General features: G+C 41.2%; 1 protein-coding gene across 4 annotated transcripts in view; it reads right to left on the bottom strand.

Moving 5' to 3' along the window:
- PPP2R3A (protein phosphatase 2 regulatory subunit B''alpha) overlaps positions 1-19102 on the bottom strand; it is a 212665-nt gene that overhangs the window by 49805 nt on the left and 143758 nt on the right. For all 4 annotated transcript variants that reach the window (XM_062214313.1, XM_062214300.1, XM_062214319.1 and 1 more), the window contains one exon: positions 12459-12533. In XM_062214313.1, coding sequence (XP_062070297.1) covers positions 12459-12533 — 75 coding nt within the window. The remainder of the gene's footprint in view (positions 1-12458; positions 12534-19102) is intronic.

Raw genomic sequence — 19102 nt, forward strand, 5'->3', positions numbered from 1 at the left:
CTCTAACATGCAAACTCCATGCAGGCTGAATAGCCCTGTTCTGTAAAGAGTGGACCAGAGCTTTAGATTTTTGAGGGGTTCTGATTTTGGAATATTTGCATAGTTCCCCACTGAACATCTCTCTCTAAATCGGAGAATCCCAAATCGAAAGCACTCTGAAATCCGGGTTTTAAAGCATCTTCGGTTTTCGATTTTGGATGAAGGGTTTTTCTACACTGCATACTTCTGGGATTACATAGTGCTCAGTAGGGTTGCAGGATGAAGTGATTTTGCTTTTTTTCTGAGATACCTGTCACTCGTCATGAGGCTGAGCTTTCTAAGTTTCTTAGAAACGGTGTGAGCTCATCTGTTTTTGCCATAAGCAGCATACAAAATGTCTCTCTAGTTGCTTTTATGCCTAATCAAAAAACTGATTAATTTCATTCTAGAAGGCATTGTTTTTGGTTTGTTCGAGAAAAAGTCATTGTACTCTGAAATAATTCAAAAGTTTCAATGACTTCATGCCATTATTTGGCCAAGTTTCATAACAGAAAAGGCACTAGAGAGACCTATTTGGACAGAATTCTATTTCTAGATACTCACTGCTGTAGTGTTTATTTGTACTCTTCTTTTTGTGGGTAGCAGTATAAGATCATCACAACTAGAGTTAGTACATAGATTCACTTTTATATTCCCAATTGGGTCTTATAAACTATTTGTTATGATGCTATTTTAATTTGCCATATTATTATTTTATCTGAAGTATCTGATATTAACAACTGCTTCTGAGTAAATGGACTTGTTAACTGAAGATAAAGCAGCATAATACTATCAGTGTAATTTAACAAACGTAAACAGCCATAGGTAAATGCCATAAAAATATGACAGCAGAGATAATTATTATATAATGCCTAGCACCGGGCAGAGATCTGCTCTCCAGTGGGTTGGACTCACTGACAGGTGTCCCTGCTGGCCTCTGGTGGCCTTGGCGGGTCACCCCCAGGACTTTGTGGGGATCTATGACAGCGGCATCCAGGTGTGACCAGCCAGGGGGCTGCCTTTATCACCCTCCTCCAACTCTGGGGAGACAGTAGGAGGCCATGGGGCTGTCTTGGGACAGTGTTTGCAGCCCTAGGCAGATCCTAACGGCTTCTATTCAGAGGCAAGTGCCTGAGGACAGTCTCTGGACTTGTCTCAGTACCAGGTAACACCCTGCTTCCTGGTAACAGACTTGTTTGGTGAATATCACCAACAGACTTGCAGGCCTGGTGTGTGAACTGGCAAGCTTGCAAGGGCCTGGTGATAGTGGGGCCCAGGCGTGAGCCACCTAGGGACTGTTTGAGTAACCAGGAAGCTGCCTCCATCACTCCTCCTGCCATCTTTGGAACACAGCAAGGAGTCACAGGACTGCTTTGGGACTCAGTGCCAGACTGACACAACTCAGCATTGAGTAGATCCTAATGGTCCCTGTCCCCGGGCCACTGCCTGCAGACAGAGCCTCTGGCCTTCCCTCAGTGCCCACTGGACTTCTGTGGACGTGGTTAAGCAGTCTTCCTGCCCACCCAATCACCAGTGGCTGACAGCTGCGTCTGCCTCAGCAGCAGGGTAAGCTCTGGTCTTGCCCCTAGGCTGCTACACTGATCTTGGTGGGCTGAGGGCTCTGTGACCTGGCAGTGGACACAGGACACGAGTCTGAGCCTACCACAGGCCCAGGAAGAAGCATGTAGGAAAAACTTCCCGAGTGCATGCTGAATAACACATCAACTGCAGATTTCAGACATATTTGAGTTTGGGAAGTATTGTTAACGTTGAATCAGTTAAAAACATCAACAGCAGACCTGGGGTAAAACGTTAACTTAGGGTGCTACCTAGTGGTGAAATAGCAGAAGTACCCACAGGCTCAGAGAAGAAGAGACTGCTTAGAATCTCCAGGACAGCCATAAATGAAGCCAGATTACTGTGACGAATTCTTGTATACCAACAAGCATCAGGAACTCCAGGAAACCATGACCTCACCTACACAGCAAAATGAGGTTCCAGGAACCAAACATATAATAGGAATTGAAATTTTCAGATGCTCATATAATTTCAAAATAGTTGTTTTAAGGAAACATAGAAAAGCAATTTAATGTTCTAACCAAGATTTGACAGAGCGATGAAAGTAATTAGACAAAATCGAACAGAAATTCAGCTGAAAAGTATACTAACTGGAATTAAAAATGCAATTTAGAAGGCATAAATAGCAGAATAGATCAAAGAGAAGGAAAATTCAGTGAGCTCAAACACAGGCTGCTTGAACATACAGTTAGAGGGGAAAGAAAGAATCAAGAGAGATGAGGAAAGCTTATGGGATACATGGGATAGCATGAGAACAAATATTCAAGTTATTGGGATTCGAGAGAGACTTGAGGATGCCAAAAGATACAAAAAAACCAAAAAACAAAACAAAACAAAAAAACCAAAGAGATAATGACAGAAAACTTCCCAAATGTGGAGAGAGAGAGAATACAGGTACCGGAAGGTCAAGGTCATCAGATGCAACCCAACCAAGTCTTTTACAAGGCATATTATGGCTATGCTCTCCAGGATTAATGAGAGGATTCTCAAAGCTTCAAGAGAAAAGGAAGTAAATAACATATAAAGGGGCTTCAGTTAGCCCACCTGCAGAGTTCTCGGCAGTAACCTTATCAGGAAGGACTGGAATGAATCTTTTACAGTACTGTAGGAAAAAAAAATGCCAGCCAAGAATACTGTAGTCAGGAAAGCTATCCTTCAGATATGAGGAAGAGATAAAGACATTCCAAAGCTGAGATTTATCCCCAGCAGACTGCGTTATAAGAAATGCTAAAGGGAGTTCTTCAAACAGAAAGAAAGACACACAGAAGTGGTGTTGCAGTGCAGCAGGTTAAGCTGCCTCTGTGGCACTGGCATGCCACACTGGAGTGCTGGGTCAAGTCCCCGCTGCTCGGCTTCCTTTTCGCCTCCTTGCTAATGAACATGGGAAAGCAGCGAAAGATGGCTCAAACGCTTGGGCCTTTGCCACCCAAACGGGAGCACCAGATGGTGTTCCTGGTCCTGGCTGTGGCCTGGACCAGCCCCGTTAATTGCTGGCATTTAGAGAATCAGCAGATGCAAGATCTCTGTCTCTCTCTCTCTCTGTCACTCTGCTTTTCAAATAAATAAATCTTTTTAAAAAGTTAAAGAGACACTAACAAGTAAGAAGAAAATATCAGAAGGTAGAAAACTCACTGGTAAGAATAACTACTAAGAAAAAAAATCCAGGATGTTCTAATATCATAAACATGGTATGTAAATCATTTATATCTTTATACTACACTATACCACATTAAAATGTAGGGAGACAGGCAATATTGAAAGAGGTCAATTTTAACAGAAAATTCAAAAGGTGGAGAAGGATAGTACAAATCTAGATTAATTCTTAAGATTTCTAAATCTCTTTGGTGTTTTTGTCTCCTTCCCTATCTTTATATCAATATTAAGTTATTATCATTTCAAGATAGCTTATTATACCAAATGAAGGTTTTTAAGTTTCATGGTAGCCTCAAAGCAAGAACCTAAAATAGACTTACCAAAAATAATAAGCAATCAAAGTACACCACTACAGAAAACTTATCCACAAATGAAGATTTTAAGAGAAGGGGAAAGAAAGGAACTATGAAAAAATACAAATGAAACTATCAAAATAGCAGACTTTTTACTTATCAATAATTACCAATGGACTAAATTCACCAATTAAAAGACACAGAGACCAACTGGATTAAGAAACAGGACCCAACTATATGCTTCTTACAAGACACTCACTTCATCTTTAAGGACACACACAGACAGAAAATGAAAGATGGAGCAAGATACTCCATGCAAATGGAAACCAAAATAAATCATAAGTAGCTATTTTCTATCAGATAAGAAGATTTTTAAATTAAAACAATTAAGAGAGACCAGGAAGGTCATTGTACAGTGATAAAATTATATATCATTATATAACTATAAAATATTTAGTTTAATCCAGCAAGAGAAGATAATACTTATAAATATATATGCACTCAGTATTACAGAAAATACATAAAGCAGATATTAACAGACTTAAAGGGAGAGTCAGAATCCAGTACAATAATAATAAAAGATTTAATACCCCACTTTCAGAAATGGACAGATCATTAAACAGAAAATCAATAAAGAAACAGCAGAGTTTAAATTGTACCCTAGAAAAAAATGATGTCTATAGAACTTTTCATCCATGGCTACAGAATACACATTCTTCTCAACAACACATGAAACATATTCCAGAATCTATCATATGGCAGGTCATAAGACAAGTCTCAACAAATTTACAAGATTAGAAATTATATCAAGCAGCATTTCTGACCATGGAAGAAAATGTCTGGTGGCCCACTTTCAACACAGACTGGAAAATTACTGCTAGCCACTGTCTGGCAGACTTAACCAAACACACTATGCAAACAGGATGTTAGGGAGCAGCCAACTCGCAGGGGAAATTAGAGAGAAGGCAGGAGGAAGGTAACTTTCTAACTTAGGTGATGTCTGGGAAGACTGTGCACCCACAGAACTCAGCCAGTGAGGAACCAGGTCATGGACCTGCATGCTAGGATACAAACTGCTCTGCTGTAAGTGCTCTGGGTGTGTCTGCGCATCAGACAACTGATCTTGCAAGACTATTAACAACATCTCACTTGCACTGCACTTCCTGAAGCTGAGTCCACCCCTTGAGTAGACAGGTGAGGTATTTCCCACAGACCACAATGCAATACAACTAGAAATCAGAAAAAACTTTGGAAGCTACACAAATGCGTGGAAATTAAACAACTTACTCCTGAACAATCAGTGGCTGAAGGGAGAAATTTTAAAAATTTCTTGAAATGAATGACAATGGAAACCTATGGGATACAGCAAAAACCAGTACTAATGAAGCTATCACTACCTGTATTAAAAAAAAAAAAACAAAGTTCTCAAATAAACAACTAATCACTGCACTTAAAGGAACTAGAAAAACAAGAAAAAAAAATCAAAACCAAGATTAGTAGAAGGAAAGAAATACTAAAACACAGAGCATAAACAAATTAGTTATTGAGGGCAGGCATTTATTAGGGTACAGTGGGTCAAACCACCACTTGCGATGCCCACGGCCTACGTCATCAGTGTCCGATTTGAGTTCCAGCTGCTTTGCTGCTGAACCAGCTTCCTGCTAACGCGCACTGGGCCCCTGCCACCCACGCTGGAGACCCAGATGCAGCTCCAGGCTCCCGGCTTCAGCCTGGCCCAGCCCTGCCACTGGAGTGCTGGTTCAAGTCCTGGCTCCTGTTTCCGATCTAGCTTCTTGCTAATGCACCCAGGAAGGCAGCAGGTGATGGCCTAAATATCTGGGCCCTGCCACCCACGTGGGAGACCCACAGACTCCCGGCTGTGGCTTGGCCCCAGACCAGCTGTTGTGGGCATTTGGGGAGTGAACTGTTGGATGGAAGATCTCTCCCTCTCTCTCTGCCTTTTAAATAGATAAATCTTTTTTTTTTTTCAAATATTTATTTATTTATTTGAAAGGCAGAGTTACAGAGAGGCAGAGGCAGAGAAATTGAGAGATTGAGAGATTGAGAGAGAAAGCAAGGGAGAGAGAGATCTTCCATTTGCTGGTTCACTCCCCAAATGTCCACAACTGCTGGAGCTAGGCAGATCTGAAGCCAGGAGCCAGGAGCTTCTCCCAGGTCTCCCATGTGGGTGCAGGAACCCAAGCACTTGGGCCATCTTCTACTGCTTTCCCAGGCCATAGCAGAGAGCTGGATCGGAAGTGGAGCAGCCGGGTCTTGAATCGGAGCCCACACGGGATGCCGGCACTGCAGGTGACGGCTTTTCCCATTATGCCACAGTGTCGGTCCCTAGATAGATCTTATAAAAAAGAGGATTCAAATACATAAAATAAGAATGAAAATGGAGTCACTATGACTGAAAGCACAGCAATATAAAAGATTTTTAGAGACTACAATCAGCAAATTATATGGTGACAAATTAAATAACCTACAAGAATGGACAAATTCCTGGATACATATACCTTACCAAGATTGAATCATGAAGAATTAGAATACGAAAACAGCTATGCCTCTGACAGGGATTAGCATTTGGAATACGTAAGGAACTCAAACAGCTCAATAGCGAAACAACAAATAATTCAAATAAAAATTGGGCAGTAGATCTAAACAGGCATTTCTCAAAGGATGACGTACAAATGACCAGCAGTTACATGGGAAAGTGCTCAACATCACTATTCATCAGGGAAATGCAAATCAAAACCATCATGAGATAGCACCTCACTCCAGTAAGACTGGCTGTTATCACAGAGAGAAAAGATAACAAGTGCTGGTGAGGAGTGGAGGAAAGGGTACAGTTGCACACCACTGGGACTGTAGATTAGTACGGCCATTGTGGAAAAACAGTAAGGAGGTTTCTCAAGGAACTAAACCACCGTATGACCCAGTAATCCCATTCCTGAGTATATATCCAAGGGAAATGAAATCCACCCGCCAGAGAGACATCTGCACTCTGAGGTTTAGTGTGCTCTATTCACAGTAGCTAAGAAATGGAAACAATCTAAGTGTTCATCCACCCAAATGAATGGATAAGGAAAATGTGGTACAGATGTATAGTGGAATACTGTTCTGACTCTGTTAAAATTGTTCCAAGTTATACTTAAGATTTTATTTCTGATTTTTGGGATGACCAAAGACAGATTTTGTGTTCTACTTAAGTAATTTATTGTGTTATCTTAATGTCTTTAGTTCTAATTGTTTAAAAAAAGCTGAGTTTTTTTATTATCAAAAGTTATGGTTTGTTTAAATATATACTCATTCTAAAGCATTTAAGTAATCGCTTTGTATCAGTGATCAGATCTGGTCTATATCATGTCATGATGTTAAGAAATGTTATTTCAAATAGATATTTCAAGTCTTCTTGGCATCTTTGATAGGCATTCAAAAAATCAAAGTTCCAAATTCTCTGGACTTTGATATTCCCCACTGGGTCCCTAGAAATATCAAAGGATATGTCTCTCACCTTGTAGAGATACCAACTAATAAGGCTATTTGGATTATATTAAAGGTACTGTCAAGATGTGAAGTGGTGCTAAATTTTGTTATGATAATGTAAAATGCTACTGATACAAATGTCCAAAAGTTAAAAAGTCTAATGATCTTGTGTTGTTATCAGACATGATGGTTTGTCTCAATGAGAAAGGCCCAGAGACCTGAAAGGGTGAAATGTTTTATAAAATCCTACAGGTGCTTTCAAAATACTGTGTGGAATAAACAAGTGCCTTTTCCTGTTGGTTAATGAGTTTATAATTTTAAACATGGCTATTCGAAGTCTTTGTCATCCACAGTTTTGTATTCTCCAAACCCTAAAAATCAGATTTACCGTTTATGAAGTTAAAACGTTGTTGGCTCTGTGTTTAAATGCGTCCTTTTAGGTTCCAAAGGACTTTTTCCCCTGATTTCTATTATATTCAATATTTTGGGACAATTCTGTAAGCAGATAAAGCCAATAATGTACTACAGGTTCCAACTTAGAAAAAGTATGGTTAATTCAGATTACTAAGAGCAGAAAGTAATTCTAATCGATTGATGGTAATTAAAAAAACAGCTAAAATTTTTAGGAAACTATTACTGAAACTGCTTTATTGTTCTATCTTGTATGTTATATTACACATGTGCACATATTGTATGTCTACATGGGAAAATTTATTAAGAGCTCTGTTTTAATTGGCTTATAAAATATTACTCATAAAATTAAACTGCTAAGTTAATCAAAGATATCTTTTGGTTCATCTGACCTAAATCTCTCTATCAGATGTTTTAATTCACTGACATGTTTGTACTTGAGTTTGCTGGTCAAACAAGTTACACTAGTGTTGGATATGTAAACAGTGTTTGCAAGTACATGTAATCTTGAAATTTATAGAATGCATTGGACCTTTTCGTAAATGTTTTCATAGTTGTTATTTAATAGTTAAAATTGTTTGCTGAATTTTCATTTGATTTTGTTATTGTCAGTAAGTGATATGGGAAGCCTGACTTGTTCCCTCATTTCTCTATTCTCTTCAAGGAAACTAATTCAATTCTGAAGGACCCTCCAGGATGCACAATTTGATCTTTAGACCTTATAAAATGGATGGCTAATACTTTTCTGTAATAATAGCATAGTTAAAATGAGAACTTACATTATGATTTCACAGCTAGATTTACTTTGCTATGGGCACAGTAAACAGGCAAAACCTCCTTTCCAGACCAAAGGAAGGGAGAGAAAGTTTTACTAAGAACATCAAATTTTATAGATAAGGTGGTCATCATGTTTGTTGAAGTGAGGACATAGCTTTCTTCATGGGCACTGTTTACCCCACAGAAAAACCACTATTGGAACATGCCTATGACTATAGGCTTCTAGTTTAGGCCACCAAAGATTAGAGATGGGACTTCAGCACCTCTTGACTTGCATCCTCTTAAAGGTTTCCTCTGGTCTGCTTTAGCAAAAACCAGGAGGAAGAGAAGGTAGGCTGCAGAAGCAATGTAAAGATAGGTGGCAGGCAAATTAATGGCTGCTTTACACAGGGATCTGCTATCAAGGAGATCCAACAGGCCAGTCCACTGCAAATGGCATTGGTTTTTGATGTGGAAAGCCAGGGCTTCAGATGGACACTGAACTTTTGCAGAGCCCTGACTGCTCTGCCAGCCAAGAGCTGGGTCACTGGAAACAGAACTGCCTTGGGGGTTGAAGGACTCCTAAGTCAGAGCTGCAGACCCCATTGGCCCTGAGCTAAAAAGCTCTTAGCTCTGCCCAGCTTCCAAAGTAAATACCACTGTTGAGGGGATGGCCAAGTAGGGTCACAACACTGCAAGCAGAACTGTAAATTTTCTGTTAGAGATGCTACCTGCCTTTACCTGGCCAGCTCTCCTCTCAGGCCAGGTAGGTAATGGAAGTCAACAGGGTGCCTTCCCTAAGGAGGTTCACACCTCCTTTATGATGTCTCTTCCAGTTCCCCATGCAAAGAGATAGATCTGGACCTCATATCTGCCCAGGCCTTAGCTCACGTGATTGTTATCAGGTCCCTCCTGTCAGTTTCTATTTGCTGCTCAATGGGAAAACTTGCTCATGGTTTAGACAGCACCTTTCTTAGGTACTCTACTAATGTCTCTGTCCTTAGTTTTAGACTCTGTAAGTTTAAACTGCTTATTAGATTAGTTTTCTCCAGACTTGAAACAGTGAAATTCTAGGTGGCCGTGCACATGAAACCTCAGATGGAAGCAGTTTCTGCAAGGTGCCACTGCCACCCCTCTCAGGAATCCACCTCCAGCTGGAACCCTGTCTTGACTCCTGTTCCCAATAATGCCACTTTTCAGCATGAAGCAGCCACAGCAATCATCGCCCAGTCACCCTAACAGATGTTAGGGCCCATTCTTGTTGAGGGGGGAATGTGAGGAGTCAAATGGGGTTAATAGGCAGTCTGGAAAATGTTACCCCCAAAAAGTTATCTTTGATAAGATCAAAGGTGTCCATTCTCCTTCCTTAGGAATTTCCAAATTTACCATGAGAATAGCAAGGGAGTGGTGATTCCTCCTGAGCTCAAAAGTGATCATCTTCAGTTCACAATTGATCACACTGATAGGTCTAAGAGTCAAAGGGATCACACAAACAAGACTAGTGTCTGCTAATACTAACTGATAGAATCAAAAAGGGAGAGAACGATCCAACATGGGAAGCAGGAGACACAGCAGACTCATAGAATGGCAGATGTCCTAAATAGCACTCTGGCCTCAGAATCAGCCCTTAAGGCATTCGGGTCTGGCTCAAGAGCCCATGAAAGTATTTTAGGCATGCAAAGCCAAGACACTCTGGAAAAAAAAAAAAAAGACCTAAATGAAAGATCTCTGCGAGTGAGATCCCAGTGGAAAGAATGGGGCCATCAAAGAAAGAGGTACCTTTCTCTGAAGGGAGGAGAGAACTTCCACTTTGACTATGACCCTGTTGGAATAAGACCAAAGTCGGCAAACCCTAAAGGCTTCCATAGCCTTGACAATTCATGACTCATGACTAGAGCCTAGGGAGATTACTGATGCCATAAGCAAGAGTGTCAAATTGTTAAATCAACAACAGGAGTCACTGTGTACTTACGAGTCATATGGGATCTGTCCTTAATGTGTTGTCCAATGTGAAGTAATGCTATAACTAGTCCTGAAACAGTAGTTTTACACTTTGTGTTTCTGTGTGGGTGCAAACTGATGAAATCTTTACTTAGTATATACTGAATTGATCTTCTGTATGTAAAGATAATTGAAAATGAAAAAAAAAACTTGGTGTTAAATTGGAAATAGCATAGAAAATTAATCAATTTTTAAAAAAAATATCATGTAGGATCTCTGTCCTTAATGTGCTGTACATTGTGATTTAATGCTATAACTAGTACTCTAACAGTATTTTTCACTTTGTGTTGCTATGTGGGGGCAAACTGTTGAAATCTTTACTTAATATATACTAAACTGATCTTCTGTATATAAAGAGAATTGAAAATGAATCTTGATGTGAAAGGAAGGGGAAAGGGAGCGGGAAAGGGGAGAGTTGTGGGTGGGAGGGAAGTTATGGGGGGGGGGGAAGCCATGGTAATCCATAAGCTGTACTTTGGAAATTTATATTCATTAAATAAAAGTTAAAAAAAAAAAAAAGAAAACAAGTTACCTATCCCACCCTTCTGGATGGTTTTTTGTTTTACCATGAGCAGGCCAGATAGGATGGAGAATTGTAAATCAGGACTTTTGATGGGTTTCATGCCCGCCTGGTAACTGACTGTCAATCTGTCAAGTTTTTTCTTTGAGATTGTACTTAAAAATCCCACTGCCATTGGGGTCCTTTGGGTTTTTACCTCTTTTGGAAGCCCCTCCATCCATATCACTCTGGCTGGAGGTCATTGACTCTAATAAATCTTGCTTTTTAAATATAAAAAAAAAAGTTACCCAGAGAGTGATGAGGGAAGATCTCACTAGCAAAGTTTCTGAGCAGGCACCTGGACCACGGGAGGGAGCAATGTGTATATCTGTGGGAACAGCATTCCAGGTGGAAGAAAGAGGAAAAACAGCACCTGAGGCAGAGCTGGGTTTGGTTTCTCGAGGATCAGTGCGGACAGGGAGAGCGGTAGGAGGTAAGATCAGAGAGTAGCGAGGCAGGTGGGGGATCTGGGTGTTACAGGCATGGAAGGGGACGGCAAGGACTCTGGCTTTTATTCTGAATGAGATGGGAGACCACTGGAGGGTTTCGCAAAAAAGCAGTATTTTCTGACCTGAATTTTAAAGGATGACTCTCTTTTGTGGAGACTAGACTTTAGGGCAATGAGGGTGTAAGCAGAAAAACTAATTAGAAGTAATTCAAGTGAGAAACGAGGGAGACTGGGCCAAGGGATTATGATGGAGGTAATTTAGTACAGTGTCACAGTTAATGAATAAAAACCACTTCTGAGATAGTCTGACATGATACTGACACCTTCTGGCTCAGAAAAAAACAATCTTACCAAGTTCACAATGACAAAAGAGAGAGCCACTGTAAAATCAAAGAATGAAGTTCTACTATGTAAGTTTTTTTAAGAAAAGAATTGTGTACTTTGGCAGAACCTCACGCATATATGGCATATACACAGTGCCCTACCATGGGCGTGTGCTCCCCAGAGGAGCTTGCCCTGAGAGGTCTGAGGGGTCTGAGCCACAGGCAACAGCCACCTCACCAGCTTTTGTCTGTGAATGGGAGGGATGCCCTTGGGTTTGCTGTGGCACACCCCCTAGAGATAACCTGGGAGCTAGGGCAGAGAATTGATGCCACGGGTGCACCAGGCACTGCAGGTCTGTGTGCTCTCAACTCAGATTCCTCCCTGCCTGTGCCTGACCAGAAGAGGCCAGCCTGAGAAATGGAAAAGGAGCACCTTATAGAACAGGGGTTACGACCCTGCTCGTTCAGATTCTTACAGGATTAGTTTTCTGATTACATGCAAACTACATGAGCATTTCCAGTTCTAAATGAGAGGTATTCGAGACATATCTTCTTCGGGTCTAGGATGCTGAAAAATTATTTTCAGTCTTATCTGGAAGTGATTAAAGTCAATGGGATAGCAAAATTCATAATACAGAAAAAGCTATATCTCATAAGGCCAGACAGAATGAATATCTTTATTTTTGTATATAAGAGACTTCTTTTAAGCATTGGGCACATATAAAAAGGGAAACATACAGGTAAATAAAATATTAATTCAATTTTACTCTACCTTTGTCCCACTTAAAATAGTCATTATAGCCATGTAACTTTTGCACAGAGATCTGTAAGCTGGGATGCCAGGTAGTGATTCAAAACAAAACAAAACAAAACAAAACAAAATAGGTGACATATGGAGTTACGTTAAAGGGAAAGAGGTTTCAGCCTACCGTGGTGATGTAGCGGGAGTGGAATTCTGGAGCATCTTTCAGGAACGTAAGGCCAGGATGTGTATCTACCACATCCTAAAAAAGACCAAAAGCAAAACCAAATTTAAAAAACCTATAACAAGTATGCCTATAAGATTTTACCAATTTTTAATTTTATCAATAAGTTACCAATTGATCAAAATTGCTATTATAGAATATTGAATAATACACTTAAACTTTAATTCTTTATTAAATTCATGTTGTTACAGGATACTTGAATGTGCTTTTCCATATGCATAATATATTTCAATAAAAAGTTAAGATTTTAATTTAGCTATATTTGGTGATCTGTGAATTAAATGTCTCACCCTATCTAACCCTAACCCTAACCCTAATTTTAACATATCTAGCCATCTTAGAGAAATTAATCCAACAGATCTTGGTAGGGGTTGCTAATTGATATTTATACAGAAAAAATGATGGACACAAGCCAATGAGAATGCTTCCTTATCCTCAGGACATGGGAAATTTTTGTAAGAAACTGCCTTGTAGCTAAGCAGCCTGAACTCTGTCTATGAGAAGTTGGGTGAGCCAGCCAATATCCATCAGTTTTTTATCAAAATAATTATGTGGTAAGTCTGTTTTTCAATTTAGGATTTTATTTTAAAATCCGGTATTTTGTTTTGAAGACTATTAACATACTAAAACCTTAAAATACTGTTTTTATTTTCTAAATCAAAGCATTCTGAATGAGCCTAGAGTGCTTGTTAGAGGTAATTACTGTTAATTTAATAACCACAGGCAACAGCAATGCCAACATGCATGTAATCTCTTAGGTGGCTGGTCATCAACCAACAGGTGGATATCAGTTGTATCTGCTTTGTTTCTTTTTGACAGGCAGAGTGGATAGTGAGAGAGAGAGAGAGACAGAGAGAAAGGTCTTCTTTTTTGCCGTTGGTTCACCCTCCAATGGCCGCTGCGGTCAGCGCATCGTGCTGACCCGAAGCCAGGAGCCAGGTGCTTCTCCTGGTCTCCCATGCGGGTGCAGGGCCCAAGCACTTGGGCCATCCTCCACTGCCTTCCCGGGCCATAGCAGAGAGCTGGCCTGGAAGAGGGGCAACCAGGATAGAATCCGGCGCCCCGTGTGCCGGCGCCACAAGGCGGAGGATTAGCCTGTTAAGCCACGGCGCCGGCCACTGCTTTGGTCTTTAGAGCAGCTACCTATGCCTACCCAACAAAATAATCTAAAAATAATAGACATTACTGTTTCTTAAACCTTTTAATTGGAAACAGACTTATAAATGAATTGCAAAAAAAAAAAAAATAGAGGAAATTCCTATTTTTAAAACTTATTTCTAATTTTTAAAAAAGATTTATTTTATTCATTTATTTGAAAGGCAGAGTGGGGTCGGCGCTGTGGCATAGCGGGTGAAAGCCCTGGCTTGAAGTGCCAGCGTCCCTTATGGGCGCCGGTTCGAGTCCCAGCTGCTCCTCTTCCGATCCAGCTCTCTGCTATGGCCTGGGAAAGCAGTAGAAGATGGCCCAAGTTCTTGGGCCTCTGCACTCATATGGGAGGCCTGAAAGAAGTTCCTGGTTCTTGGCTTCTGTTGCGGCCATCTGGAGAATGAACCAGCAGATGGAAGACCTCTCTCTCTGTCTCTACTGCTCTCTGTAACTCTTTTTTTTTTTTTTTATTTTTTATTTTTTATTTTTTTTTATTTTTATTTTTTTTTTTTATTTTTGACAGGCAGAGTGGACAGTGAGAGAGAGAGAGACAGAGAGAAAGGTCTTCCTTTGCCGTTGGTTCACCCTCTAATGGCCGCCGCGGTAGCGCGCTGCGGCCGGCGCACCGCGCTGTTCCGATGGCAGGAGCCAGGTGCTTATCCTGGTCTCCCATGGGGTGCAGGGCCCAAACACTTGGGCCATCCTCCACTGCACTCCCTGGCCACAGCAGAGAGCTGGCCTGGAAGAGGGGCAACCGGGACAGGATCGGTGCCCCGACCGGGACTAGAACCCGGTGTGCCGGCGCCGCAAGGCGGAGGATTAGCCTGTTGAGCCACGGCGCCGGCCTGTAACTCTTTCAAATAAAATAAATCTTTTTTTTTTTAAAAGGCAGAGTTACAGAGAGACAGGGAGAGACACAGAGAGAGATCTTCTATCCACTGTTTCATTCCCTATATTGCTGCAACAGCCAGGAGCCAGAAACTTCTTCCAGGTCTCCCATGTGGGTGCAGTGGCCCAAGACCTTGGGTCATCTTCTGCTGTTTTCCCAGGTGCATGAGCAGGGAGCTGGATTAGAAGTGGAGCAAGGGCCAGTGTTGTGGCATAGCAGGTTAAGCCTCCACCTACAATGCCAGCATCCCATATGGGCACCGGTTTGAGACTTGGCTGCTCCACTTCCAACCCAGCTCCCTGCTAATGCGCCTAGGAAAGCAGCAGCAGATGGCCCAATAACTTGGGCCCCTGCACCCACCTAGAAGACCGGGATGAAGTTCCTGGTTCCTGGTTCCAGCCTGGCTCAGCTCTAGGTGTTCTGTCCATTTGGGGAGTAACCAGCAGATGGAAGATTTCACTCTCTACAACTGTGCCTTTCAAATAAAAATTTAAAAATTCCTTTAAAATAAAAAAAAGGAGGGGAGCAGCTGAGACTTGAACTGGCGCCCATATGGGATGCCGAAGCTGTAGGCTGTGGTTTAATCCATTACACCACAGTGCTTGCCACAAGAATTTCTCAGGCCTTTCTTCTCTCAGCATCTCATAATGGGTACAAATCACAAACCACAGCGCAATGATCACAACCAGGATATGAACCTTGGTTAAATTCTGAACTACAGACCTTATACACATTTCCAGTTTTCCCTCTGTATCTTTTTCTGTTCCCGAATCCTACACTGCATTGAATTTTTGCGTCCAATTGGTATCTTCGAATGAGTGATTTCAATGCTTTTAACCAAGCATTTTAACTGGTCACGCTGTAGAGCATCTGACGTGCGGCTTTGTATGTCTTGTGACTGGATTCAGGCAGTGTATCAGGAGTGCTGCCGTCCCCTTCAGTGCATCACAGGGAGTAGCTGATGTCTCTGGCACACTTGGTTCAAGTGGTGCCTGCTGCATTCTCCACTGGCCGGTGGAGACTTTTCCTTAATGACTGGTAAACGTTATGGTGGCAATACTTTGAGACGATTTTAATATATCTATTTCTCCTCAAACGTTTGCCCACTGATTTTTGCATTCACTGGTTGCTTTACCTGAAACATTCATGTTGCAATATTTACCTAAGAGCGGTTTTGTATGTCCCTCATTCCTTCCACATTTATTAATTATAGTTCTTTTATATAGAGATATCCCTTCTCCACCCCAGCATTTATTTGCCCCATTTATTTCCGTATAGTCCTAAGGGTATTTTATTCTAGGGTTAGAATCCTACCAGGGGTGGAGAACATCTGGCCCATGGGCTGTTTAAAGTTATTTGGTCTGGTCCTGCCAAGGCCACTGAGGGTAGAACTCGAAATTCAATCCATCTCTAGAGGCTAATTTTTAAGCTGATAATTTTTTATGGCCTGCTAACGATGTGATAGAAATGCAAATGGCCCTAGGCAGAATAAAGGTTCCCACCCCTGCCTATCATTACTTATTTTGTTGCTCAAATTGATCTAATTTTTTAATAGAAAACTTTTATTTGATAAATACAAATTTTGAAAGTACAACTTTTGGATTATAGCGGTTCTTCCCCCTATAACCACCCTCCCATCCCATCTCCTACTCCCTCTCCCATCCCATTCTTCATTAAGATTCATTTTTGATTATCTTTATATACAGAAGAAAATTGATCTAACTTTGGCAAGCTGAAACTCCAACTTTCATTTTCCTCATCCCAGCCCTGGTTCTTTGTATTGGAGAACAGCATTTAAAAACCAAACCTAAGTGCCACATGTCCTCATGACTGCTGAGGGGTCACTGCTTTCAGGCCCCCTTGGGTAGACGCAGGAAACAAGCATATGTGGGCATTAGTTTCTGCATCTGTGTATATATAAAACACCATGTCATCTCATAGTTAATTGATTTCAACTCACCATCACGAGTTCCATCTACCCTTCCTCTTTTCCTTTTCCACTTTTTTGTTCCTGACAGTAAGAAATCTGGCTCTTATTATCTACAGTGTCTTTATTTGTTCAATCCTGGTTAGGTAAAAGAATTACTTACACCAGTGACATACAACTTCACCGCCTACTTCCCAAAAGTTACTTAGTTTATCTCTTTCCATTTCTTTTATTTTTTATTTTTATTTTTATTTTTTTGACAGGCAGAGTGGATAGAGAGAGAGAGAGAGAGAGACAGAGAGAAAGGTCTTCCTTTTTGCCGTTGGTTCACCCTCCAATGGTCGCTGCGGCCGGCGCATCTCGCTGATCTGAAGCCAGGAGCCAGGCACTTCTCCTGGTCTCCCATGCGGGTGCAGGGCCCAAGGACTTGGGCCATCCTCCACTGCACTCCCTGGCCATAGCAGAGAGCTGGCCTGGAAGAGGGGCAACTGGGACAGAATCTGGCGGCCCGACCGGGACTAGAACCCGCTGTGCTGGCGCCACAAGGCGGAGGATTAGCCTGTTAAGCCACGCGCCGGCCTTATTATTTTTTTAACTTTTATTTAATGCATATAAATTTCCAAAGTACAGCTTATGGATTACAATGGCTTTCCCCCCCATAACTTCCCTCCCACCCACAACCCTCTCCTTTCCCGCTCCCTCTCCCCTTCCATTCACATCAAGATTCATTTTCAATTCTCTTTATATACAGAAGATCAGTTTAGTATATATTAAGTAAAGATTTCAACAGTTTACACCCATATAGAAACACAAACTGGAAAATATTGTTTGAGTACTAGTTATAGCGTTAAATCACAATGTACAGCACATTAAGGACAGAGATCCTACATGAGGAGTAAGTGCACAGTGACTCCTGTTGTTGACTTAACAAATTGACACTCTTGTTTATGGCATCAGTAATCACCCTTTGTCATGAATTGCCAAAACTATGGAAGCCTTTTGAGTTCACCGACTCTTATCATATTTAGACGAGGTCATAGTCAAAGTGGAAGTTCTTTCCTCCCTTCAGAGAAAGGTACCTCCTTCTTTGATGACCTGTTCTTTCCACTGGGATCTCATTCACGGAGATCTTTCATTCAGGTCATTTTTTCTTTTTTTGACAGAGTGTCTTGGCTTTCCATGCCTGAAATACTCTCATGGACTTTTCAGCTGGATCTGAATGCCTTAAGGGCTGATTCTGAGGCCAGAGCGCTGTTTAGGACATCCGCCATTCTATGAGTCTGCTGTGTATCCCACTTCCCATGTTGGATTGTTCTCTCCCTTTTTTGTTCTATCAGTTAGTATTTTCAGACACTAGTCTTATTTATGTGATCACTTTGATTCTTAGTCCTATCATTATGATCAGTAGTGAACAGAAATTGATCAAATGGACTAGTGAGATGGCATTGGTACATGCAACCTTGATGGGATTGAATTGGAATCCCCTGGTATGTTTCTAACTCTACCGTTTGGGGCAAGTCAGCTTGAGCATGTCCCAAATTGTACATCTCTTCCCTCTCTTATTCCCAGTCTTATATTTAACAGGGATCACTTTTCAGTTAAGTTTCAACACTTAAGAATAACTGTGTATTAATTATAGAATTAAACCAATAGTGTTAAGTAGAACAGACAAAAAAAATACTAAGAGGGATAACATATCAAATTTTTCATCAACAGTCAGGGCAAGGGCTGATCAAGTCACCGTTTCTCACAGTGTCCATTTCACTTTAACAGGTTTCCTTTTTGGTGCTCGGTTAGTTGTCATTGATCAGGGAGAACATATGATATTTGTCCCTTTGGGACTGGCTTATTTCACTCAGCATGATGTTTTCCAGATTCCTCCATTTTGTTGCAAATGACTGGATTTCATTGTTTTTTTACTGCTACATAGTATTCTATAGAGTGCATATCCCATAATTTCTTTATCCAGTCTACTGTTGATGGGCATTTAGGTTGATTCCAAGTCTTAGCTATTGTGAATTGAGCTGCAATAAACATTGAGGTGCAGATGGCTCTTTTATTTGCCAATTTAATTTCCTTTGGGTAAATTCCAAGGAGTGGGATGGCTGGGTTGTATGGTAGGGTTATATTCAGGTTTCTGAGGAATCTCTAGACTGACTTCCATAGTGGCTTAACCAGTTTGCATTCCCACCAACAGTGGGTTAGTGTTCATTTTTCCCCACATCCTCTCCAGCATCTGTTGTTGGTGGATTTCTGAATGTGAGCCATTCTCACCGGGGTGAGGTGAAACCTCATTGTGGTTTTGATTTGCACTTCCCTGATTGCTAGTGATCTTGAACATTTTTTCATGTGTCTGTTGGCTATTTGGATTTCCTCTTCTGAAAAATGTCTACTGAGGTCCTTGGCCCATCTCTTAAGTGGCTTGTTTGTTTTTGTTGTTGTGGAGTTTCTTGATCTCTTTGTAGATTCTGGTTATTAATCCTTTATCTGTAGCATAGTTTGCATATATTTTTTCCCATTCTGTCGGTTGCCTCTTCACTCTCCTGTTTCTTTTCCAGTACAAAAACTTGTCAATTTGATGGAATCCCAAGAGTTAATTTTGGCTTTGACTGCCTGCGCCTCCAG

This window comes from Lepus europaeus, chromosome 2, assembly GCF_033115175.1.
Source record: "Lepus europaeus isolate LE1 chromosome 2, mLepTim1.pri, whole genome shotgun sequence".
Lineage (NCBI taxonomy): Eukaryota > Metazoa > Chordata > Mammalia > Lagomorpha > Leporidae > Lepus > Lepus europaeus.